Source organism: Blennius ocellaris, assembly GCF_963422515.1.
Source record: "Blennius ocellaris genome assembly, chromosome: 24".
Lineage (NCBI taxonomy): Eukaryota > Metazoa > Chordata > Actinopteri > Blenniiformes > Blenniidae > Blennius > Blennius ocellaris.
The window spans coordinates 9,473,936-9,500,933 of NC_137673.1; the positions used below are offsets into that span (position 1 = coordinate 9,473,936).

Below are 26,998 nucleotides of genomic sequence, written 5' to 3' on the forward strand. Positions count from 1 at the left end.
ACTGAAGACGTTGTCCTCACGGAGGACGAGAGGACGGTGGAGATGACCCCCCCCCCCCCCCCCGTCCCCCCCATGCAGGACGTCTCTGCTTTACCCGCCACCTGTTTAGATCTACCAACTGAAGCAGTGGCGTGATCATCGGCTCAACAATCTTTGTTGCATTAATTAGAAAAATCCACAATAAAAGAAAGTCCCTGTCACCATTATACTCCTCATTATTAAAGACCACGCCAGACAACAACAACAACAACAACAACAGCCGCAGCAACATCAAGAGCTGATGAAATTTCTCCACGGATATCAGACAGAGTGCCAAGACAACTCTCATTTTATTCTTTTTTCTCTTCCTCTCTTTACGACAGTACATCGTCTAGTTTTTGAGGAAGCCTATTACTGTCCTCCCACACACACACCCATCAGTAGCAGGCGCTCCACGACCTCAATAACCCTCACACACACACACACACACACACACACACACACACACACACACACACACACACACACACACACACACACACACACACACACACACACACACACACACACACACACACACACACACACACACACACACACACACAGAGTCCACCTCCTCTCTGCTCTCGGAGCGCTACTGCCACCAAGTGGTCACTTCTTACACACGATATGGTATTTTTTAATTCCATTTATTTTTAAATTGTATATTTTATTTTGAAAAAGGAACATATTGCTTCTTCATTTAAAAAAAATATTTAGTTTTTACATATTTTTCCACATTATATTTCTTTTTTTTGATACTTTAATGAATAAAAAAACTAACATATTGCTGATAATGTAGCCATGTGAATACAAATGAATTTTTAGGCTTCAAATAGTTGGACTTGTGTAATTCGGGACATTAAAACACACTCCTGTCGTCTAAATCTGCCCACGGGAGTTTGAAACACATTTTTGGATTGAGATTTACACGTATTTTGATGAGTGTCCCTTGAAGGGTGAAGCTTTTTAAAAAAGCTCAACATTCTTATATAAAGATATACAACTCCGGTGTATAGAGGGGAAAAAATATATATTTTTATCAGTAAAATGTCCTGATCTGTTCGCTTTAAATGTTGCCCTTTATGATGATTTCATTGCTATTTAGCAATAAACAACCAACGTCCAGTAAACATTCAGAACTTTTTCTTTTTTTTTTTTTTAAACAGAGTAAAAAAATCAACTGTAAAGTCATTTTCACAAAACATAGGTTTTCCACGATGATCTATTATAATTATTTTGCATTTTTTCCTGTTAAATTTGGATGTATACTTGTTTGTAAACATGCAAATAAATGTATTGGTATGTATGGAAATATGGTCATTCTTTAACAAATTGAAGCAATATTTAAACTATTACCAACGCAGGGCAAAAAAAAACAAACATACTTTTTCCAAAACATCCTTTAATCATCCACATCCCTTTCGAGTAAACAGTTTCTTCATTTGGAAGGTGTACGGACAAAACAAAAACAAAACATCTGCTCAATACTGGGAACTGTTTGGCAAGAGAGAGAAAAAAAGACAATAAGCAAAAGTTTGTGTTTCAGGTTCTTGGCAGTGTCGGTATGAAAAGGAAAAGATCTCCAGTTAAGTGCAGAACTGAGAACACATTTTGTTTGTTTGTTTGTTTTTAAAGAGGCACTTCTTCATCACAGTGTGCAGAAACCAAACATGCTTCTTTTAAACAAAGTCTTTTTTTTTGTTTTTATAACAGTCTGATGGTGTGAATCTGTGCAGAAATACTGTTGGAGTGAAGAAATGACCAAATCCTGCCGCTACTTTTTTTAGATTCAGCGGAACATTTTGCAATTTTTTACCCTCAAATTTGACTCCAAATCGCCCGCGCCGTCGCATTTTCTCGTCAGATTGGTAAAAAACTGCAGATCTGTAGCCACAGGAAGATACAAAGCATTTGAAATACTCGCCAGAGTATAAAGTCCCAACATTGATTGACAAAAAACCCTCAAAAATATAGATCTTTTTTTTTTTTTTTGGGTCAGAAGAACCACAGCTGCTAATAAATAAAAAGCACTTGTACAGGATGCGGTGTGTGTCGCAGCCTTCACTCCTCCACACACACACACTGGTTAAATTAAGTTAAATAACTTATCACGAGGCACATTTACAGTTGAAGGAGTTTCCTTCATGGGGGGGGGGAGGGGTTTCAAAATCTAACAGAAGAATCAGTTAATTTTTTTTTAATTAAAGCATCTCCTCTACCCGAGGTCTGCAACCTGCAGCTCTGGAGCCACATGTGGCTCTTTAGCCCCTCTGCACTGGCTCCCAGAAGCCTTCAGGAGATTATATGGAAAAATACATTTGATCTGATTTTCAATTTCGCCAACGAAAGTCGGGCGGAGGTTCTATTCGGCCAGTTTCAGTGCGATTGAAACCTACGCCAAGGTGGTGAGCTTTCAATTCTCCATCCACCGATGTGCCACACGATGCAGTGACGTCGTTAACCTGGAAGGGGGTTGGGGGGGTCAAAGGTCAAGGGGGGGCGGGTCACGTGGGAAGTGTAAAATATGTGTACATCAGTGACAAATGAGGTTTGATGTATTGGTTTCCATGGTGACAAATGTGGCGTTGGCGAAGGCGTGCACTCTACCGAGTGTTCTAGGATCTAGTTCGCTTATCGAGACAAGTCATTTTCAGAAGAGCGGCTATTAACTGGTTAAAAGGGGCTTAAAAACAAAAAAAAACACAACTAAAATTAAGAAAAAATTGCTTAAATCCACCAAAAATGGAGAAAAATACAAAGATGGCTTCATTTTAAAAGGTCAAGGCAGTTTTGCGACTTCATTTTAATCCAATTTGATGCAAAGTGACGACAAAAAAAAAAAAAAACCCTGGATCTTTTAGTGAGCAAGGTTGCCGACCCCCCCCCCCCCCGACCTTTAACCCCTTCACTCCTTGATCACGGCGAGGTTAATTAACTGTGGTGAAAATGGCGGGTGGTGGAAGGGGGTGGGGGGGGGGTCAGTGTGCGTCCTCTGCTGTGAACAGCGGGTGTCCCGGCGGGGCCCCCGGTGGGGCCCCTGGCCCCGACGCCGCGCCGTCTTTGGTACAGTCTGTGGGCGGCGGGTCTGTGGGGCGTGGTTGTGTATTGGAGGCGTCGCCCGGGGCGGAGGGCGGCGGGTGGTGGTCAGGTACCTGGTAACAAGTGGGGGGGGGGGGGGGGGACAGTGAGCTCCTGCATGAAGTATCGCTGAGGTTACTGGTTGTTAGAAGAGTCGACGGGTACAAAAAAAAAAAAGAAGCAGCAGGCAGCAAGAGCAGCAGTTTTATAGTTGCATCGACGTCTTTTATTTTGAAAACGTTCACCCGATTTAAAGGAGTCGTGACGGAGAAATCCAGTGTTTTCCTCCATAAAAACATGCATCTTGGTGTTTTGGACCTCGGTGTTTTCGTTTGGGCTCTTTTGTTCAAAGCAGACTTGCCCACCAGGGGGCGTCGCTCCAAAACAGGAAGTTGTGATCGCCTTCAACACAGGGGGCGAATATAAACTCACCAAAAGTGTCAAAACGAGCTCCATTTTCCCCTGATGAACTTTTAATTTAAAGACAATTTCAGGGAGACTGGATACGCGAGGTGACTCCTTTAAATGAACTTGAGAGCGGGCAGAAGCGGCAGAAGCAGGAAGTGGGCGGAGCCAGAGGGGGGGGCCGTCATGCGGGGAGGAATTCATGCGGGCCCGCATGGCGCCATTGAAGCATGCGCGGGACGCGTGCATGTACGCGCCCACGACTTGCAACGCATGCACGAGCTACGACACACACACACACACGTACACACACACACACACACACACACACACACACACACACACACACACACACACACACACACACACACACACACACAGCAGATTTGCATCGACCTTTGAACACACAGTGGTCTCACCTCTCTTCAGTGTGTGAGGGAAGCCAGACAGAAGAGGAAGAGCCAGTTAGTGAAGAGGAAACTTTTTTTTTTTTTTTTAAAGAAAACAGGTGCACCAGCTTGGTTAAGAAAAAAAACCCAAAACCAAAAGACCTCATCAAAGACAGACTCGGTCTTTGATGTCTCGGTTGTTTCATCAGTGGTGTGTGTTCACCTGCAGGGGCTGCGTCTCCGGCGGCGGCCCGCCGTTCTTCATGCCGACCATCTCCCGGATCTGGACGAGGGCGAAGGCGATGGTGACCCAGGGCGAGGCGGCGAGCACCCAGGCCGGCCGGCTCACGTCCTCCTGGTCCTCCTGGTGCTTGGTCTTCTTGACGGGCAGCGCCGGGGCCTGGCCGCTCGGCGCCACGCCGCCGCCGCCGTTCTGGCTCTGCACCAGGTCGATGGTGGCGATGGGCACCGGGCTGGAGGGCACCGGAATGTTCTCCGCCAACATCTTGTCCTCTGTAAAGGAGGTTAAGTCGTAAAGAGACAGACGTTTCTGGGGACAATAGTGCGAGTCGGGACATTGACAGTGAAAGACAATGACCATCAAACAGTAATAGTATTAAAGTTTCTCCCTGGTTCCCATTATCATTACATACTTTTGGCTCAGATTCACAGATAATTGCATTAAAAACATTTTTCCCACCTTTATTTCTTTTGTCCTTTATAAAAAAAATTCCAATTTCTTTCTTTTCCATTTAATTTCTTTTGTCCATTTTTCTTTAAAGGGTAACTGAAATGTTTTTCAGATTTCATCTTTAGAAAGAAGAATAAATATGCTTTCGAAAGGTATATAACATTCCCAGATAAAAGTCCGAATTCCGACCCTTTTAATTGACTTTACATGATGCAGCAGACGACGGTATATTTGCGGGCCATAAATGTGAGCCGCCTGAGCTAGACCGGATATGACGTACGAGGGGTTATATGTCCCAGCCAAAACAACATCAGCTGATTGAAGAATGGAGGGGTTTGGCGATACAGAAGCACCTAGGAGCGATGTTAGCGAAGATTTAAGTGACGTATCGTTGGTTTTGGACGAAGATGAAGGAGAGGAATCATCGGAGGAAGAATTAGAAGAAAATCAAGGCGTTCAACCATACATGTTTGAGCCGTGAGTACATATTGTGTGTGACCGGGTATTTACCCGTGTGCACATATTGTGCGTGACCGGGTATTTACCCGTGTGCACATATTGTGCGTGACCGGGTATTTACCCGTGTGCACATATTGTGCGTGACCGGGTATTTACCCGTGAGTACATATTGTGTGTGACCGGGTATTTACCCGTGTGCACATATTGTGCGTGACCGGGTATTTACCCGTGTGCACATATTGTGTGTGACCGGGTATTTACCCGTGTGCACATATTGTGTGTGACCGGGTATTTACCCGTGTGCACATATTGTGTGTGACCGGGTATTTACCCGTGTGCACATATTGTGCGTGACCGGGTATTTACCCGTGTGCACATATTGTGCGTGACCGGGTATTAACCCGTGTGCACATATTGTGCGTGACCGGGTATTTACCCGTGTGCACATATTGTGCGTGACCGGGTATTTACCCGTGTGCACATATTGTGTGTGACCGGGTATTTACCCGTGTGCACATATTGTGCGTGACCGGGTATTTACCCGTGTGCACATATTGTGTGTGACCGGGTATTTACCCGTGTGCACATATTGTGCGTGACCGGGTATTTACCCGTGTGCACATATTGTGTGTGACCGGGTATTTACCCTTGTGTCAGAGTGGGTGTTTTGCAAAGTTTATTGGTCTATTTGTCTTAAGTTTTAGCAGGTTTTAAAAAGACTTACTGAAAGTTGGGTTTAAAAATCCGTTAAAAAGCCGTTTAAAAATGGTGGGGACAGAACCAGGTTTCAGGATACGTTTCCTCTTCACATCAAAACCAAGTGACTCTCGGATTGCGGGTGCTGTTTCGTAACAGTCATCCGTGAAATGTTGACTGCAGAGATAGGAGGCCTCTGTTGGTGTCCAGTTGGAGCGAGTGCGCTGCACTTGTTTTGTCCATAATCTCCTCAAAGTTTCATCTTTTGGGAATTTATGGACACTTACAGACGGACTGGGCATTTGGGAACACCCAGCCGCAACACAACGCTTAGGCATGGCTCTAAAAAACTGCTAAATAACGCGATAATGCAGAGCACATGTAAACAAGACACTACGATCAGCTGTTGTGGGCGGAAGTAAATAACTCCTCATACGTCACAGCGCAAAACTACGGCAAGTTGGGAAAACTAGGTCAGATTCACAGGGCGGGAGATTTAAAGGCATTTTTAGACGTTCGGCGCTCAAGAGCAAGATAGTGGTGTGATTGTCATTGGTGTGTCATATATCATTCGAAAGGGGGAAAAATAATGCTAAATACTGGTGTATTTTAATAGAATTATTTCAGGGACCCTTTAAACTCTTTTCTCTGTCCTATTTTCCCTTTTTTTATTTCCCATTTTTTCCCCTTTTACCAGGGAAGAAACCTTGAAATGTAATAAAGTATTTATTTTGAGTAAAAACACATAATTTGTCATCACTGATATCTGCATGATATTAAAATACTGCACATACTTTGATCAGCGTCAGCTTAAATATATATATATTAAAAAAAAAAAATGTTTTATGAACCAGTTCATTCACTAAATTGTCGCCTAAAAACTAGTACTTTTTTGTCCAAGAAGATTTTTAAAAAAAGTAGTACTTCCAATGTACATAAGAGGATCAGGGCCACTGTGGGGAAAAAAACCCTGAGTTTAAAAGTCAGAATACTGAGTTTAAAAGTCAGAATACTGAGAAAAAAAGTCAGAACTCAGAGTTTAAAGTGAGAATTCTGTGAAAAAAGTCAGAATTCTGTGAAAAAAGTCAGAATTCTGAGAAAAAAGTCAGAATTCTGAGAAAAAAGTCAGAACTCAGGGTTTAAAGTGAATTCTCAGAATTCTGACTTTAAAGGCAGAACTCAGGGTTTAAAAGTCAAAATTCTGAGTTTAAAAGTCAGAATTCTGAGTTTAAAGGCAGAATTCTGAGAAAAAAAGGCAGAATTCTGATGAAAAAAGGCAGAATTCTGAGGAAAAAAGGCAGAACTCAGGGTTTAAAGTGAGAATTCTGAGTTTAAAGTGAGAATTCTGAGTTTAAAGGCAGAATTCTGAGTCTAAAAGTCAGAATACTGAGTTTAAAAGTCAGAATTCTGAGTTTAAAGGCAGAATTCTGAGTTTAAAAGGCAGAATTCTGAGTTTAAAAGGCAGAATTCTGAGAAAAAAAGTCAGAATTCTGAGAAAAAAAGGCAGAACTCAGGGTTTAAAAGTCAAAATTCTGAGTTTAAAAGTCAGAATTCTGAGTTTAAAGGCAGAATTCTGAGAAAAAAAGGCAGAATTCTGATGAAAAAAGGCAGAATTCTGAGGAAAAAAGGCAGAACTCAGGGTTTAAAGTGAGAATTCTGAGTTTAAAGTGAGAATTCTGAGTTTAAAGGCAGAATTCTGAGTCTAAAAGTCAGAATACTGAGTTTAAAAGTCAGAATTCTGAGTTTAAAGGCAGAATTCTGAGTTTAAAAGGCAGAATTCTGAGTTTAAAAGGCAGAATTCTGAGAAAAAAAGTCAGAATTCTGAGAAAAAAAGGCAGAACTCAGGGTTTAAAGTGAGAATTCTGAGTTTAAAGGAAGAATTCTGAGGAAAAAAAGTCAGAATTCTGAGGTTAAAAGTCAGAATTCTAAATTTAAAGGTAGAATTCTGAGAAAAAAAGTCAGAACTCAGGGTTTAAAGTGAGAATTCTGAGTTTAAAGTGAGAATTCTGAGAAAAAAAGTCAGAATTCTGAGAAAAAAAAGTCAGAATTCTGAGAAAAAAAAGTCAGAACTCAGGGTTTAAAGTGAGAATTCTGAGTTTAAAGTGAGAATTCTGAGAAAAAAAGGCAGAATTCTGAGAAAAAAAAGTCAGAACTCAGGGTTTAAAGTGAGAATTCTGAGTTTAAAGGAAGAATTCTGAGGAAAAAAGGCAGAATTCTGAGGTTAAAAGTCAGAATTATGAATTTAAAGGAAGAATTCTGAGAAAAAAAGGCAGAATTCTGAGAAAAAAAGTCAGAACTCAGGGTTTTTTTCCAGTGTTTTTTGTCCTCTTCCGTACAAATGAACGGTGAGCAGTAGAATAATTGTACTTGTTAAGAAACGTGTGTATTAGAGGAGCTGCTGTGGTCTTACAGTGGAAACGTGACTTCCCTTCACAGATTACTGGGCATAAATGCTGCAGTTACAAACAGAAACCATGAATTCAGGACGCAGACGCCGCACCTTTGTCTTCACTTTCTCCACTCAGACACTGGATGAAGGCGAAGATGAGGAGGATGACGAGGGACGCCATGCCGATGCCCCTGAAGGTGGCCGGAGCGCCTGCGGGGCAAACAGAGCACATTGTTGTTGTTTTGTTTGTTTGTTTTTTTAACCTCACGGAGTTTGTACGAGGACGGATTTTGGCGTCTGTCGTACCGAAGAAGTTGACGAACACGCCGCCCACCATGGCTCCACAGCCGCGGCCCAGCCCGAGGTGCAGGCCCTGCAGGATGCCCTGCGCCGACGTCCTGAGGGCCGGCGGCACCGCCGCGCTCAGGAAGGAGATGCAGGCCGCCCAGACGGAGGCGTGAGTCACTCCTGGACAGACGGGACGAGAGCGGGTCACATGACCAGTCACAGTAGGTTGAACCACTGTTTACTCAGGGCGTCTCAAACAAATCTCCAGCTCTGTCGTCAAAACCAGGATTCGTCTTCTCTTTTTCTCGCCGTCATATTTTTTTTTTTTATCTCTGTTTTTATAGACATAGAAAACAAACAGCGAAAAGCAATACAAAAGGGGGCGTCACACTTTTCAGTCAGTCAAAAAAGGGTCATCTTCTTTTCTCTTTCTAAACAAGGTCCGTTTCCTCCATTTGTGCGTTCAGTCACCTGCTTGGATTCTCAGGTGAAAAGTCATTTTTCTCCATTGAATAGAACCTCGTATTCCAGGATGTCCTCCAGAACACCAACACTGTCGTCCCAAAAAGGCTGTAGTTTGGGGCACGACCAGAAAATATGACCTCGTCGCCACATCGTCTCCAACACGCTTTTGATTTGCGGTGTGATAAAAAAAAAGCGTGTCCGATTTTTCCAGCGTTGTGGAGCCGTGTTGTGTCACACATAGCGTTCTCCAGTCATACTCTGAAATTTCAGTATGAAGTTCGTCTTCCCATTCGGATATTAAATACAGTGAGGCATTACCTGTACATTTCTGAAGACATGCGTCCAGTTTAGACTCAGCTCTGGAAGGCATCTTCTCATCAGCATCCAGCATCATTTTTATCAGCACATTGCTCTCTGATGATATACCGTATTTTCCGTACCGTATACCGTATACCGTATTTTCCGCACTATAAGGCTATAAGGCAGGATTATAAGGCGCAGGGAATAGACCAGTGGTCAGCAACCTTTATAGCTCAAAGCCACTAGGTTACATTTTCCACTGATTCTAACACCCAGAGAGGTGCACGCACTTTATTTTGATAGTCCTACCTGCAGCCTATGCCAGGAGGACACTACACACAAAACCTTCTTCACTGCTGGTTGACAACTTACAACTACCGCTAATAAACTAAACTACATGAACTAAGCAACAAAAACACAACACAACACAATTATTACCGACACCACAAACCAAATAGAACCCCCAATAATTGCATTTAAAACACCACAAACAGAAACTCCCATAATGCATTGCAGCTATCGGCTGCACTGAGGAGCTCAGGATGCAAGGCATGATGGGAATTCATGTTTTGTGTTGTTGGAGGTTATTGTGGGTTGTTGTTGGGCTTGGTGTTGTGTTGATTGTGTTTATGTGTTTTTGTTCCCCAGTTTAGGGAGTCATTATTTCATCTAGTTTATTTTGGTTTGTTAGAATGTTGGTGTGCAACCATGAGTGATGAAGGTGTTGTGTGGAGTCTCGTCCGCTCTGAAGATCCGGTTGCAAAGTTAGAGTTGTCAAAATAAAAGCTTCTGGTTGTTCAGCTGTCAAATAGCAGTCTGGAGTAGAGCAATTCTTCCATATATAAGGCGCACCGGGTTATAAGGCGCACTGGCAGCTTTTGAGAAAATTTGAGGTATTTCTGCCTTATAGGGCAGAAAATACGGTACATGTTTTAACAAGTGTTTTAGTTGTAAGTAACGGAGCAGGTCTTTATTTTCGAGTTTGTATTCATTTTTAACCTTTTCAAAAGACTTAAAATTGTTCCCTTCTGTCAGTGTGGCTGTTATACCTCTATCCCTCCATGTTGTGAAGGTTTTGTCGGTTTGTCCTGGTATGAAAAGAATTTAGATTTTCTAACTCCAACTGTCCAGATTTGTAATGTTTGGGAAACAGTAAAGTTGTCTGTCGTGCTTGTCTCCTCGCCTGGTCTGGGGTAGGTTACTGCTGGGCTTTCTCCTCGCCGTCATATTTTACCGTTTAAATCACTGATACAAAGTGGGATATGTAGGTTTTTCAAAGGCGGCCTCTGATTGGCTGGTAATTCGCCGACTCATCCCGGTGCGTTCAAATGCTGAAGCAGAGAGGAGGAATTCTATATCTGCAGAATTGAAGGTGGGACTAATCCTATGGACTGATGATGTGATTAATAATGACACATTTGAATATCTGTACATTATTCGTGTTTCTCATTTCAAAAAAATCAACTGTGAGAATGTTGCTTCTGATTGACAGTCGTGCTTGTTCCCTTAACAAATATAATTATGTGCCACTGTGGCGTACTCGGCAAATAAGCATATAATGTGTAATTAAAAACTACAAAGAGGATAAAACAGGTTCCCAAATGTGACGTTTTCGAGCTTTAAAGTATTTTTTGAACAACCTACTAGAGCCACTCAGGGATATTCTGACATTTTAAAGAACTTAAGTCGAGTTTTTGTTTTGTTTTTTTAAGCATCTTCGTCATTTTTCCCCGCCGGCTGCGCTCGACTCGTTTCCACGCACAGGTGCAACTTAACGGGCTGGTTCTACGGGAAACGCCGCTCCGCCGCACGTGACATTAAGTGACGCGGCGACACACGGCTGACGGCGGCGTCTCCGACAACAGCCCGTCCAGATCAGACAGCAGTTTACCTTGAAGGACCTCCATGGGCAGAACGGCCCAGGCGTTATCCAGGTAGGAGATGTACAGGTAGCGGGCCGTGTTGCAGGCCAGGCCGATGTAAAGGACCCTGGGAGGAGAAAGAAAAAAAAAACAAACAAAAAAAACACACCGTCATGTTCTGTCGCTCTTCGCAGAACCACACCAGCGGGGAATGAGCGACGCTCTCTTTTCAAGTCTCCGACAGCAGGGTTTTGTTTTGTTTGAGCGTCGGGCTGATATCGGAACGCCGCCGCCGTCGGCAAACACTCCCGACGTTCATCACTTCCATGTGTTCATTAGCAGACGGGATCAGTTCAAGTGAAGCCAGTGAAACCTTCTCACGCTCCTCAACCAAGAATTAAGTGTGATGAAGGTTTGCCAACGTCCCCCGGTGGTGTTTGTGTGGATTATTAATAAAGCCGATGACACAGAGTCACACGTTGGATAACAGACGCTGCCAGTCAACCCCTCGAATGTTGACGAAACAAACATCGGAACTCAACAGGAACCTGGAGCCGCTCAGCATCGGGTTTGTTTAACATTTGACTACCTCAATAAGAGGAACGACTCCACCTTAAACCAAACCGAGGCTCTTTAAATCAAAGGAGAATCTTTTGAAACGACCTACGACGCTTTAGAAAAGGACTCATATTCATTTAGAAAAAGATCCAGACACTTTAGGAGCAGAGTCTTTAGAAAAAGTTCAAGAGTCTTTATTAAAAGACCCAGACGCTTTAGAAAAAGGCCCGGACTCTTTCGAAAAAGATCAACACTCTTTGCAAAAAGATCCAGAGTCTTTAGAAGCAGTCTTTAGAAAAAGACCAAGAGTCTTTATTAAAAGACCCAAACTCTTTAGAAAAAGGCCAAGACGTTTTAGAAAAAGACCCAGACTCTTTCGAAAAAGATCAACACTCTTTGCAAAAAGATCCAGACACTTTAGAAGCAGAGTCTTTAGAAAAAGAGCCAGAGTCTTTATTAAAAGACCCAAACTCTTTAGAAAAAGACCCAGACAATTTAGAAAAAGATCAAGACTCTTTAGAAAGCAGAGTCTTTAGAAAAAGATCCAGTCTTTAGAAAAAGATCCAGTCTTTAGAAAAAGATCCAGAGTCTTTATTAAAAGACCCAGAGTCTTTAGAAAAAGATCAATGCTCTTTACAAAAAGATCCAAAGTCTTTATTAAAAGACTAAGTCTCTCTAGAAAAAGACCCAGAGTCTTTATTAAAAAAACCCAGTATCTTTAAAACGAGATGTAGACTCTTGAGAGGAAACCCCTCCAACAGCAGGTGCAGACGCAGCAGAGCGGCAGAGTGAAGCAGGAACAGAAGGTCTTTTTACTCTAACGGGTACTTTAATAAAAGGCTGAAGAGACGTACCAACATCCTCTAGACTACTAGAAGAAACAGAAAGGCTGTTCAACCGCCAGCCTGCTCTCACGAAGCAGGAAGTGCGTTTTCAGCGGAGAGTTTGCCAAAACACCCGGTGGGGGTGGAGGGTGGAGGTTTGAATAAACATCTGTTCAACTCTGAATTTAATTAGTAGTCTCTTAATGACACACATTAAAAAATCCTCCGTCGTCGACTGCTCCACATTCTGTGGTGTGCGTTTCCTCGTGCAGCTCAGAAATCTAATCCCGCGCTCTCGGATGTCGCTGCGACTGAACCCCCAACCCCCCCCCCCCCCCCCCCCCCTTGTGTCAATGACGGCTTTGTCTGAGGGAGACGCGCTCGCTCGGCTTGCCACCGCTCCGACGCTGCCCTCTGCCTCGTCTGTTTGCTACACGCTGAACACGTCGATCCAGCGCACTGAGCCAGAATCCAGCTGTTATGGATACGTTATGGGATTTAATTGGCTTCAGGCGGGGAAAGAAAGGCGCCAACTCTTTGTAATCTGGACCAATCTTATGTATCAGTCATAAAAAGGCCAAAACAAACTTATTTTCGTCTCAACGCGGTCAGTTTTAATACAATTGTTGTCAAATCAAGGGCAGAAATGTTCCGTTTTCAATTGGACAACCTCTGATGTGACCGGTCCTTGAACGCCTCTCTGGTCCTTAAACCAGAGAGGCGTTCAAGGACGGGTCACAACGCACATCAGAGGTTTTCAATTGGACAACCTCTGATGTGCCTTGTGACCGGTCCTTGAACGCCTCTCTGGTTACGACCCCGCACCCACAACCAACTTGCAATAAATCATTTCAAATGTGGCGTTGGCGACCGTTTCAATCGTCAAATTCCTTCCCGACCAGCAAACTCCGGACGTAGCGCCTTACCTGACGTGTCCCACCAGCTCGATGAACTTGTGGCTGGTGAAGTACGCGGCGAGCTCCGAGACGTGGCTGAGGACGGAGCAGACGCCGAACAGCGTGGTGGTGCCGTTCAGGTCCTCCAGGTGCCAGTACAGGAAGCTGAAGACGAAGCCGTAGCCGAAGCCCATGAACCAGGCCACGAAGAGCACGGAGCTGTAGCGCACGGTGAACAGCAGCCTCAGCAGGTCGCTGTAGTGGAACTCCGGCTGGGGGGCGGCGGCGGCGGCGGCGGCGCTCTGGCTCGCGGGGTCCCCCGACTCCGGCGGGGTCGGGGCGGATCCCGCCGGATCCCGCGCCGCCTCGGGGACTTCCTGCTGGTACTCGCCGCCTTTCTCAAAGTAGAACTGGGTGGCGACGATGAAGGCGAGGCCCATCAGCACGCCGAAGACGATGAAGGCCAGCCGGTAGTTGTGGAACTCCGGCAGGACGCAGCCGACGCCCTGGATGGCGACGGCGAGGCGGGTGTGGTCGATCCAGATGCCCACCAGCAGCATGGCCAGGCCCCAGCCCAGCGAGCCCCACATCCTCTGCAGGCCGTAGCGGTCGCGCGCCCTACCGAGGTACTGCAGGGTCACGGTGTCCACGATGGTGACGGCGGGGGCGCTGAAGAACTCGCCCACGATGATGACGATCAGGATGATGAGGAAGATGTTCTGCACCTGCTCGGGGTTGAAAACGATCTGGTACTGCTTCTGGGGGTCGGGGCCCGGCGTGGCGGGCGCCAGGGTGGCGTTGGGGGCGGGGCCGGTGGCGTTGTCCTGGCCAGAGGGCGACGGCGGCGTCGTCGGCGTCGTGTCGTTGTCGCCGTCCCGCTTGTACCTGAGCAGGTTGACGCCCAGGAGACTCCGGCGACTCCTGGTGAGGTTGGCGGTGGCGTTGCCGGGGAGGGGGGGCGTCGTCGTGGTGGGGGGCGCCGTCGTGGCGGCGGCTCCGATTTCCTCGCACGTCATCTCGGCCGGCTTGACGAAGCCGATGCCGGAGTTGAACAGCAGCCAGCACAGGACGGAGAACAGCAGCACCGCCTTGCCTTTCTTGAAGCGGTCGGCCACCACGCCCCAGAAGGGGGCGCTGCAGAACTCGATGAAGTAGCGTATGCCGACCAGCAGCCCGCTGCGGCTGGCCGACATGCCCAGCTGCTTGTAGTACACGGCCAGCAGGGGGTGCAGCGAGCCGTAGGCGGCGTAGAAGAAGAAGTAGAAGACCTTGGAGACGAGCAGGTGGTTGTTGACGCGGAGGCACATGCGCTCGCAGCAGTCGATGGTCTCGGGCTGGACGGCGAGCTGCTGGTCGGGCGGGGCCTCCGGGGGGGGAGGGGCCTCCGGGGGGGGCGGCGGCGGCGTGGGGGCGCCCTCCTGCTGAGCCGCCGGCACGGCGTTGAATGGCTCAGACAGCACGTACTTCCTCTTCTGGTCCTCCTCATCGTCGGTCAGGATGGCTACCTTGTCGTCAGCTGGCATATCTAGGGGGGGGGGGACAGGAAGTGATAAAGCTGTCAAAATAAAAGTCCCAGGAGAGTATGGGCGCCTCAGGAGTGCAAAACTGTTTATAAAAATGATTAAAATGTTTAAAATGGTTAGTGTCGTTCCTTCAAAAAGCTAAATTTGATCAAATCTGGAGGAACTGCGAAAGGCTGTCGTAGCGTTTCTTATTTTAATTGCACGTTTTCTGTAACGGCCTAATTTGTGGCATTTGCATGGTGCAACCCTTATTTTCTTTTTCATTAAGTAGAACGCGCCATGTTCTTTTATGCATGTCCTGCATTTGCTTTATTTATTTTATTAAGGATCATCAATGTAACTTTATTTTGGGATAATTTCATCCTTTCTGTGCTTGTACAAGTCAATATTACATTAGTATTTTCAACTTTCTTTCTATTTATCCAGCGTGAAGCAATACAGTCTGAAAAAATGCTGCAAATGAAGGAAGAAAGAGTGAGAATTGGGTACTAAAGCACCTGAAAATGAAAGGTTTAACATGTTCTGTGGTTCCGCTCCAGTAGAATCGAAAAAGCTTTCAACGCTGAATCATTTCGTCTATTTTTAAACTGTAATTAAAGGTTATTACGTCAATCCTGATGTCAGCGATCATCCAACATTAGAAGTGATCCTTAATAAAATAAAAAAAGCAAAACAGATTCTTTGTTTAATCGAGATTCAACGTCTTTATCCACAAAACTCAGTTTGACGTTGGATTTGGTGGTGAAAGTGTTTAATTTGTACACAGATAATAAGAAATCGAGCCTCTCCAGAAGATTTCTGATCCTTTATAAATCATCCGGATTATTTCTAAATCATAGGAGGTGCTCGGACCTCAGCGTGGAAACCGCCCGGCTGTCAGTGACGGTTTCCACGCGGAAGTGTTTTCCTCCATGTCGAACAAAAGCCTCCGTATCTTTAACTCGGGAAAAAAAAAAGAAAAAGCGAACCAAAACACGTCGGAAATTTCACTAAATGACGTCACTGATACCAGAACCGGTTAAACGAGGGGAGAGAGAGAAAAAAAACGTTTATTAATATTATTACTCTTTACATTGAACCCACTGTAAAAATCCATAAACCGGTTTAATTAACTGAAAAATGAAGTTGATAGAAAAAGAAAAAAAAAAAAGCAGGTGAATTTGTCTTACCTGCTCAGGTCACCGCTCCCATTAAACTATGACTGCGCTGTTTTTAGATTATTTCTGCTCGTCCGGACATTTTTTTCCCCTTTCTTTCTTTTTTTGCTATTTCCTCAAATAAACCTCCTCCGGTTCGTGATCTTCCGCGATGAAAACCCGGGATTAAATCCACCGGGAGAGCTCCATGTCTCACTCCCGGTGACGATTGAACGTGTTTCTGAGGCGCGTCCGTGTCTTTGTATGGAGGAACAACAGCAACCCGTCGGACCGGAGGTCCCACCTGTCCGCGCGCACGACACGCGCGCGAGCACGCCCAGACCGTCGAGTCAAACGACGTCATACCTCCTTACTTCCGCTCAATTCTTTCAAAATTAAATGTGCTTTATTATTATTATTATCATTATTATTATTAATAATAATAATAATAATAATAATAATAATGATAATAATCTTAAGGCAAAAATATCAAACAATAAAATAAAACGGCAATAAAAAAATATAGGTATTATCATTATTATTAGAGAAATATTTATACAAAGAGTTTATCCTCTGAGAAAAGGACATTTTGTATCATGAGCAATTAGAGTATTTTAGTCTTGTCAGTGATTCCCTATCCATTTCCATACTCTGTGCTTTTATTTTCCTTTGGGTTTTTTTAATGTGTCTGTGTGAATTTTCAGATGCCTTCTTGCTTTGCTGCAAAATGAATCTACTAATGGGTAAATAAAGTCACCTTGACCCACATTGACCTTCTTTTGACCTGAACACTGCCAATAGAGATCCAACAACAAAATAAATATGTTTAAAGACTTAAATTGCAAACTCTCCGTCTGAGAGTAATACCTTTCTATTCTATTCATAATACAACAATTCCAGAATTTACATGCAAAGTGACATGAATGCATGCCACGAAGACCGTATTTTTTGTGCTCTTACGTGTTACACTTCCGGTGTGGTTCGTTCATAACTTCCGGTGACTTGACGTGCCCGGCACCATGCGCTGCACACTCCGCCTGAACGTCTCCTGGCTCTCAATTAAAGGGGAAACTTCCATTAATCACAGTGCAAACATACAGTCTGAGTAAACATGAGCTGCAGTTGACTTTTAGTCTCTCTGAGGGAAGGAAATAAAATATTAAATCTCTATTTCAACTCGCTAGCTTTTATTATTTCATAATTTTGATAATAAATTATATAATTACATGTATAGCTAAAACGATACCCCAGGGTTTTGACTCATACTTAGAAACACATCTGCTTCTAATTCATGGAAATGCAGTTCAAGAAGAGGAAAAAAAACAAACCTGACCAGTAGCTTCAGGTAAAAACAAAAGTGTCATTTTTTTTTTTTAAAGGTCTTGGTGCGGTGAATAATTTCTACCAGCAGGGGGCTCCACAGACTGAGGCTTTCAAGACATAAACCATGAGACAAGATCCAGTTTAGTGTAAAGAGTAACACACAACTGCTGCTTTATTTGTATATAAAAGTGTACAATCAGTCTTGGGAGTTTCTTGGTGTGAAGCGGACGGGTAATCTTACCAGAGTCTGAAATGTGAAAGAGAGCTTTAGGCCCCGTTTCCACGACAACGAAAACACGCAAAGGCAAACCGTCCTTGACTTTTTCATACCGTCCATTTTAGTAGTTTTATAGTCCAGATTGGTAGTTTTATAGTCCATTTTAGTAGTTTTATAGTCTATATTGGTAGTTTTATAGTCCATCTTAGTAGTTTTATAGTCTATATTGGTAGTTTTATAGTCCATCTTAGTAGTTTTATAGTCCATTTTAGTAGTTTTATAGTCTATATTGGTAGTTTTATAGTCCATCTTAGTAGTTTTATAGTCCAGATTGGTAGCTTTATAGTCCATTTTAGTAGTTTTATAGTCCATTTGAGTAGTTTTATAGTCCAGATTGGTAGTTTTATAGTCCATCTTAGTAGTTTTATAGTCTATATTGGTAGTTTTATAGTCCATCTTAGTAGTTTTATAGTCCATTTTAGTAGTTTTATAGTCTATATTGGTAGTTTTAGAGTCCATCTTAGTAGTTTTATAGTCTATATTGGTAGTTTTATAGTCCATCTTAGTAGTTTTGTAGTCTATATTGGTAGTTTTATAGTCCAGATTGGTAGTTTTATAGTCCATCTTAGTAGCTTTATAGTCTATATTGGTAGTTTTATAGTCCATCTTAGTAGTTTTATAGTCTATATTGGTAGTTTTATAGTCTATATTGGCAGTTTTATAGTCCATCTTTGTAGTTTTATAGTCCAGATTGGTAGTTTTATAGTCTATATTAGTAGTTTTATAGTCTATATTGGCAGTTTTATAGTCCATCTTGGTAGTTTTATAGTCCAGATTGGTAGTTTTATAGTCTATATTAGTAGTTTTATAGTCCATCTTAGTAGTTTTATAGTCCAGATTGGTAGTTTTATAGTCTATATTGGTAGTTTTATAGTCTATATTAGTAGTTTTATAGTCCATCTTGGTAGTTTTATAGTCTATATTAGTAGTTTTATAGTCCATCTTGGTAGTTTTATAGTCTATATTAGTAGTTTTATAGTCCAAATTGGAAGTTTTATTGGTAATTTTTGAGTTGAAACACAAGTTAGAGTCCAATTCATCATCAGTCGGCGCTCGATTTTGTCCATGTTCACAACATAATGTCAAGGTCCCGCCGAACGTGGAGCGTTGTCGTGGAAACGGGGCCTCGGGCAGAGCGAGAGGCCGAACGCCGGGCGGGTAAAAAGCAGCGCAGTCAGTAGTCCGACTCGTCCGAGAGGTCGGCCTGCTGCGTCCAGTGCAGGCCCTTCTTCCTCTTCTTCCTCTTCCTCTCGCCCATCACCATGGCGGCCAGCACGGTGATCACCACGGTGAAGGTGATGATGAGCACGGTGACGGTCTCGGCGATGCACAGCTCCGTGTCCACGTCCATCAGCAGGTAGCCGCTCAGGACGGGCGGCGTGCGGCACGTCAGGTTGAAGTAGTCGTCCAGGAAGAGGCGCTGGATGCTGCGCAGCTTCCGGAAGACCCTCTGCAGGTCGCAGTCGCAGTTCCAGGGGTTCCCCTCCAGCAGGATGTGCGTGCTGTAGGTGTGGATGCCCAGGAAGGTCTTGAAGTAGACGGTGGTCATCCGGTTGCCCGCCAGGTCGAGCAGCGTCATGCTGGTGAGCGGCTTGAACACGCCCATCTCCGTCTCGGCGATCCGGTTGCCCGCCAGGTTGAGGACCTCCAGCGAGCGCAGCATGGAGAAGACGCCGCTCCGCAGCGCCGTCAGCCGGTTGTTCTCCAGGTGGAGCTGGCGCAGCGAGCTCATGGGGGCGAAGGCCCTCACCTGCACGGCGTGGATGGCGTTCCCGGTCAGGTTGAGCCTCTGCAGGCCGTCCAGGTGCAGGAAGCTGCGGCTGTCCAGGCCCGTCAGGCGGTTGTGGGCCAGCTGCAGCTCCCGCAGGAACACCAGGCCGACGGAGAAGCCCTCCGTCAGGGCGGAGATGCGGTTCCAGCTCAGGTCCAGCTTCTGCAGGAACTCCAGCTGGGAGAAGGCGCCGTCCTCCACCGCGCTGATGTTGTTGTGCTGCAGCAGCAGCACCCGGAGCTTGCGGGCGCCGCCGAAGGAGCGGCGGGGGACGCCGGCGATGTGGTTGTCGGACAGGTCCAGGAGCTCGGTGGTGGCGGGGACGCGGCCCGGCAGCCGCGCGAAGCCGGCCCGCGAGCAGACGGCGAACTTGAGGTCGCCGCGGCAGTCGCAGCCGGGCTCGCACCAGCCGCCGTGAGAGCGGGGCGACGCCTCCGCCGCCAGCAGGAGGAGCAGCAGCGCCTCCTTCATGGCTCTGACACACAGAGGGAAGGGGGGGTCGTTATCCAATATGACCTTTTCACAGCTCTGATACACACAGCAGGGTCTCACGTTACACATTGGGATCGTAATACACACGATTCGTGCGACTGATGAAAATGATTCTAGCTTCCAAGTCTTGGACGGCCTCCATTTCTCCTCTTGAGGCTGCGACATGCTCCCATAAGAACAAGAAGAATGTTCTGCTGTGACGTCAGCCAGCTGCTGAAAGGGTTCCACCGGGGCTCATGCGGTAGCAAGGCTACATGCTAACAAGCTTCGGGGCTCAATCGGTAGCGAGGCTACATGCTAACCAGCTTCGGGGCTCACTTGGTAGTGAGGCTACATGCTAACAAGCTTTGGGGCTCGCCTGGTAGCGAGGCTACATTCTAACAAGCTTCGGGACTCACGCGGTAGCGAGGCTACATGCTAACAAGCTTCGGGGCTCACGCGGTAGCGAGGCTACATGCTAACAAGCTTCGGGGCTCACTTGGTAGCGAGGCTACATGCTAACAAGCTTAGGGGTTCACTTGGTAGCCAGGCTACATTCTAACAAGCTTCGGGGCTCACACAGTCGGGAGGCTACATGCTAACAAGCTTCAGGGCTCACATGGTAGCGAGGCTACATGCTACATGCTTGCGAGCTTTGGGGCAGACACAGTGGTGAAGCTACATGCTAACAAGCTTTGGGGCTCACTCAGTTGTGAGGCTACATGCTACATGCTAACAAGCTTTGGGGCTTGCTCAGTTGTGAGGCTACATGCTAACAAGCTTTGGGGCTCACTGAGTTGTGAGGCTACATGCTACATGCTACCAACTTCAGGGCTCACACAGTAGCAAGGCTACATGCTAATGAGTTTCGGGGCCGACACAGTTGTGAAGCTACATGTTAACGAGCTTCAAGACGCATACAGTAGCGAGGTTACATGCCAACAAGCTCCGGGCCTCACTCAGTTGCGAGGCTACATGCTAACAAGCTCCGGGGCTCACTCAGTTGCGAGGCTACATGCTACATGCAAACAAGCTTGGGGCTCACTGAGTTGTGAGGCTACATGCTACATGCTACCAAGCTTCAGGGCTCACTCAGTTGCGAGGCTACATGCTACATGCTAACAAGCTTGGGGCTCACTGAGTTGTGAGGCTACATGCTACATGCTAACAAGCTTCGGGGTTCACTCAGTTGCGAGGCCTCATGCTAAACATGATTCAAATATGATTTATTCATCCATTAGTGTGTAGTGCGTAAATACGTGCCACACTCAGACTTGTGGCGTAATGCGGAAGTAAACAAGAAAAATGTTGCCAATCACACAAGAGTTTGTGGACGTTCTGCACTCTGCAGAACGTCCACAACATTTGTTCGGCCAGACGGAGCTTGAGGCAGAAAATGACGTCCTTTTTTTTGGGGGGGCAAAACCGTGGCATGCTAAATGTTCTTCTTGTTCTTATGGAGCAGGAATTGACCTTTACTCCCATCGGCCCCTTCAGCTTGAATCTTTAGAGGCGAGATCCATTGATCCATACTGACAGGAGACTAAAACCCAAGACCAGCTTCTTTCAGGACGTCCAACAATCTGACCAAAACGTTACTTTGACTTTCCGCAGTTTCATGCATGAGGCGACAACACAAATCAATCATCAGGTTTTCAATCGGTTTTCTGTGTAAGTCAATCATCAAATCACCGGTTTTCCAGAGTTTCGGATGATCTGGAAGCTTCGTCCGGGACTCTAATCCGTCACAGGGGATTCATTTGCTCGAAGCCGCGACCATCCAGTGATTTTCAGCGAGATTAAGCGTCACACAAATGGTTCCGTCGTTCACTTTGCCACATATTTCAAGTTTCAGAGCGACGCCGACTTCCTGTCGGGTGGAAGCAACCAGATTCTGCCTGATAGTGAGAAGATGAAAAGCAATAGTTAACTTACCTTCTTCTTCTTCTGTGCGTGTTTCTGTATATGTGTGTGTGTGTGTGTGTGTGTGTGTGTGTGGACCCGCTGACAGCCGTCAACACGGCAGCAGGCGGAGGCTCGTCTGGAAAACTCCACAAAGGCAGAGTGATGGAAAGAAAACGCAGAGGAGGGAGGGAGGGGGGGGGGGGGGGGGCTTCTCAATTATTAACCACGCAGAGGCGTGTGGTGAGAGGAGGGGGGGGTGATGGTGGAGGATGGTCTAAAGAGATTGAAGCCAAACTGGGCCACAGAGACGAGAATTAGAAGGTCTGGACAGATTTGATTGATTGCAGGCGTTTGTTTATTTATAGATTCATCGAGCACGTTGGAGGGTAAACAAGGCTTTTCACCTGCGGCACAAGGATGGAGAGGTGGAGGAGGAAAATATCAGAGGAGATTGTGAAAAAAAAGGACAATTTAACCCTTTTATATGATTGAAAATGTTGAAATATGAATAAAAGAATAAAAAAAGAGAATAGTTATTTTAAAATCTTTCTTTTCCCCCTTTCTTTGCCTTTTCCTTCGAAATTTTTTAAAAACATTATTCAAATAAAATCTTTTAAAACACACAATAAACAATGTAAACAAATAAAATGTTAGACACTATTTGTGGTGCTGAAAATATAATAAAAACAAATATTGAAATGTTTTTTCATGCTTTTTAAAAAAAAAATTCCCTTTTTCAGAAAAATATTTTTAAATCTTAAAATTTTACAGGAATGAACTTTGAAAACCAAACAAATTGAAAATGAATAAAGTCAGCCACGATTCCCGATGCTAAAAACGGAGTAAAGGCACATTTTCAAAGTTCATCAAGCAAAAACATGTTTAAACTGCTTAAATGAAATAAATACAAATTCAAACTGTCAAATAAATTAATAAAGATTCTATATTATCAAATGTCGTTTTTAAAAAAAAAAAAGCTTTAGTTTTTCAAAGTGAATGTCGTCACACGAGGCCGATACTAAGAGACATGTGGGCTGGTTGACCTTTGACCTCTGAGTGAGGAACCTCTCTGATCTGTTGATGAAATGCTGACATGTGATGTGATTCTCTCTCTTGTGTACGACGACGGCGAGGCGGCGGCGTATTGAGCAGATGAAGACCTGTTGGTCACAGAGAGGAAGATTACACTAATGCGTCCAAATCCCCCCCCGGCTCAGATAAAACCACCGCCGCCGCCGCCGCCGACCACCTCAGAGGAATCAGAGACAGGATCTCCATGTTTAACCTCAATTCTGTGCGTTCAGCTTTTTTTAGCTGAGTCAAACTTCTGTGGCTTTTCCTCTGGGATTTAAACTAAATAGTCTGGTTGCTGACACAAACCTGGAACTGACCAAGAATCCACTTCTGATCAACGTTTGGAGCTTTTCTCTGCACGTCCAGCTCATTAGAACTCACTGACAGACTTGATTTACAACTAGTGTCAGACCCAGACCAGTGTCAGACCAGATTTCAAGCTAGTTTCACACTTCATTTCCAACTAGTTTCAGACCCGATTTCAGAATAATTTCAGACTAGTTTCAGACCAGATTTCAAACTAGTGCCAGACCAGATGTCAGACTAAATTCACACTTGATTTCAAACTATTTTCAGACTTGATTTCAAACTATTTTCAGAATTGATATCCAACTAGTTTCAGACTAGTTTCAGAGACGATTTCAGACTACTTTCAAACCGGATTTCAGCCTAGTTTCAGACCTGATTTCAGACTAGTTTCAGAATTGATATCCAACTAGTTTCAGACTAGTTTCAAACTGGATTTTAGCCTAGTTTCAGACTAGTTTCAAACCTGATTTCAGACTAGTTTCAAACCTGATTTCAGACTAGTTTCAGAATTGATATCCAACTAGTTTCAGACTAGTTTCAAACTGGATTTTAGCCTAGTTTCAGACTAGTTTCAAACCTGATTTCAGACTAGTTTCAAACCTGATTTCAGACTAGTTTCAGACCTGATTTCAGACTAGTTTCAAACCTGATTTCAGACTAGTTTCAAACCTGATTTCAGACTAGTTTCAGAATTGATATCCAACTAGTTTCAGACTAGTTTCAAACTGGATTTTAGCCTAGTTTCAGACTTGATTTCAGACTAGTTTCAAACCTGATTTCAGACTAGTTTCAGAATTGATATCCAACTAGTTTCAGACTTGATTTCAGACTAGTTCCAGACCTGATTTCAGACTAGTTTCAGACCTGATTTCAGACTAGTTTCAAACCTGATTTCAGACTAGTTTCAGACCTGATTTCAGACTAGTTTCAAACCTGATTCCAGACTAGTTCAGACCTGATTTCAGACTAGTTTCAGACCTGATTTCAGACTAGTTTCAGACCAGATTTCAGACTAGTTTCAGATCAGATTTCAGACTAGTTTCAGACCAGATTTCAGACTAGTTTCAAACCTGATTCCAGACTAGTTCAGACCTGATTTCAGACTAGTTTCAGACCTGATTTCAGACTAGTTTCAGACCAGATTTCAGACTAGTTTCAGATCAGATTTCAGACTAGTTTCAGACCTGATTTCAGACTAGTTTCAAACCTGATTCCAGACTAGTTCAGACCTGATTTCAGACTAGTTTCAGACCTGATTTCAGACTAGTTTCAGACCAGATTTCAGACTAGTTTCAGATCAGATTTCAGACTAGTTTCAGACCAGATTTCAGACTAGTTTCAAACCTGATTCCAGACTAGTTCAGACCTGATTTCAGACTAGTTCAAACCTGATTTCAGCCTAGTTTCAGACCTGATTTCAGACTAGTTTCAGACTCACTGAGCTCATATTAACTCATTGACCCATGCAGAACATGCAGCCTCCACACAGCGATGTGGGCGTGTGAAGCCCGTCAGATCTTCTCTGAGGAGGAGGAGGAGGAGGAGGTGCAGCCTTGTTTCCTCTCGCTGATATCAGGTGTCTCTTGCGATCGGGTTTCAAACCTCTGACCTGAATGGCTGAGCTTCAGTTTCAGTCCCACTGTACACTCAATGTGATTATCTCTTATGTCCACCGGGGCCACACTCTGGAAACCGTACCTCGGACTCTCGCGGCAGATATTTCCTCCAGATGTGCCCAGCTGTGGGCAGCGAGTGTGTAACCACGTCACCAGCTACCAGAGGATTACAGTAAGACGTGAAACCCTGACGGTGGCGTCCCTGAAAGCTGCTGCAGTCTCCATGAAGACGCTAATCGTTAATCCCCGTGGACGAGGATTACCTCTCTGTCCGTCCACTACTATTATATGAATCCGTCTCTATATCCTGCACACTCACTGAAATGTTTTTCTTTTTAATCCCAATCAAGTTGTATTCTTATGGAAATGGAACGTTGTTGAACTGACGTGTTTGGCGGATGTAGAAACTCACACTGGAGTGACCTGTAGTTTGAGCTCATGGCCAGCAGGGGGCGCCAGAGACCTGCGAAAATAGAGGCAAAATACTATAAATCAGATATACTGGTGAGAAATAAAAACGTTGCGTGTTATCAACAACAAAAAAAGTTCCCCCCCATTTCGGCAAATGTTTTTGAATATTATCAAATTATTATTTAACATACATTTTTTTTTATTAACCTCAAAAAAGCAGGTTTAATGGGTTTGAAGTGAACACTTTTAGAAGTAGTTAAGAGTGAGTATGATACATTACATTACTGGCAGAAGTACCTTGAGGAGTAATCCTCCTGGGAGCATCAGAGGTCAAAGGTCACCGCAGGTTTCACTCCCTCCGCCCACCAGCTGTCAATCACGGCGGTATTGTCGTCGCAGACCTTTCACTGAACTAGTGTGTGTGTGTGAGGTGTTGATGGCGGCGACAGCGAGCGCGGCGCTTCTCGCCCGTCCCACCGATGCGTGCTGGCAGCTGCGACCGAGGCCGGCGGGGCCGGACGGAACAGATTGTCCCTGCCGCTGTCCAGTCCTCAGTCAGGTCCTCACATATCCGACAGGCAGAGAGCGGACGTCCGGCGGCGGCGGCGGCGGGGGGGGCGTCTGCCATCTTTCACACATTGGCACGTAATTGCCGCGAACATGGGGAGAAGGGCTTGAACGGACAGATCATTACTTATTCTGGTGGTTTGAATCGATTCATATTGTCACTCTTTGACTTTGATGGACACCCGTCCCTGACCTTTGACCCCCCCCACGACCGTCAGCCAGGGTGATGACGTGACTGCATCGTGTGGGACGTCAAGAGATCGGGAATTGAACCCTGAACACGTTGGCGCTGGTTTGACTTGAATGGGACAAAAACTGACCACGTTACGATGAATTTTTTTCTTTTCTTTTTACCGTTTCATGACCTTTGACCCAATTGGCCTCAAAATGTAATGTATAGAGACAAATAAATAATAAATAAATACACGCGGCCAAAAACACATAACAAACGGCTTTAAAAAATGTATAATTAAGAAGAAAATAAAAAAAAAAATTTCTCGAAATGTGGTTGGACAGTCCTGCCATTCATCACATCCAGACTCCTCGCCGAGTGTGAAACCAGACCGTTATAGAACCTTCATCGCCGCCGTCATCTTCATCTTCGTCATCGTCAATTTGTTGTGACTGAAGTGGAAGCTCAGGAGGCGGAATGATGCAGTCGGTTCAAAACTGCTGCATGGAGACACCTGCGCTGAAGTTAAGGCAAGTTTTTACAAACTGTAAGAGACGACGCTGGAAAGCAGGGTGTGTGTGTGTGTGTGTGTGTGTGTGTGTGTGTGTGTGTGTGTGTGTGTGTGTGTGTGGGTGTGGGTGTGGGTGTGTGTGTGTGTGTCTGTGATTCCAGACAGACAGCCATGGTCAATGAAGAAAACACCTCCAGGGAAAACATTAGTGTATGTGTGTGTGTCACACACACACACACACACACACACACACACACACACACACACACACACACACACACACACACACACACACACACACACACACACACACACACACACACACACACACACACACACACACACACACACACACAGTGTCTCCAGTGGTCTCTGCTTGTCAGTGTGGATCCATCAGACCAACAGGAGGGAGGCCGTGACCTCCAAACACTCCTCTCTCCTCATTTCAATCACTCTCCTCCTCCTCCTCCTCCTCACTTCTTCATCATCCATCTTCCTCCTCCTCCTCTTCATTGCATTTATAAAGATCTTCCCCTTCTCTTTTTTACTTTTGCCCTTCATCATTTTAGTTTCTCCAATGCAGTGCAGGATAGTTCTTTACCTCCTCCTCC

The 26,998-nt window shown here is 45.0% G+C and overlaps 2 protein-coding genes across 2 annotated transcripts; both read right to left on the bottom strand.

Annotated features, from left to right (window-relative positions):
* Positions 1-1,405: 1,405 nt before the first annotated feature.
* Positions 1,406-16,229, bottom strand: LOC308147423 (major facilitator superfamily domain-containing protein 6-A-like). Its single transcript, XM_080519555.1, has 7 exons — positions 16,014-16,229; positions 13,352-14,846; positions 11,073-11,170; positions 8,435-8,596; positions 8,240-8,338; positions 4,117-4,406; positions 1,406-3,173 (listed from the first exon to the last, which is right to left on the bottom strand). The coding sequence occupies exons 2-7, from the start codon at positions 14,842-14,844 to the stop codon at positions 3,000-3,002; spliced, it is 2,316 nt and encodes a 771-aa protein (XP_080375681.1). The 5' UTR covers positions 14,845-14,846; positions 16,014-16,229; the 3' UTR covers positions 1,406-2,999.
* LOC308147531 (uncharacterized protein) lies at positions 16,194-26,312 on the bottom strand (the record flags this gene model as incomplete). The annotated part of the gene is given in 5 exon segments (XM_080519744.1): positions 16,194-16,284; positions 18,680-18,807; positions 18,809-19,826; positions 24,809-24,882; positions 26,280-26,312. Coding segments are annotated over 5 exon segments (1,344 nt in total).
* Positions 26,313-26,998: the final 686 nt, after the last annotated feature.

Excerpts from the sequence above, each read along its gene's own strand:
- LOC308147423 (XM_080519555.1), bottom strand. The coding sequence starts at position 14,844 with ATGCCAGCTGACGACAAGGTAGCCATCCTGACCGACGATGAGGAGGAC. Across the intron at positions 11,171-13,351 it reads GAGCTGGTGGGACACGTCAG|GGTCCTTTACATCGGCCTGG; the intron begins GTAAGGCGCTAC and ends TTCTCCTCCCAG. Across the intron at positions 8,339-8,434 it reads CGTGTTCGTCAACTTCTTCG|GCGCTCCGGCCACCTTCAGG; the intron begins GTACGACAGACG and ends TTTGCCCCGCAG.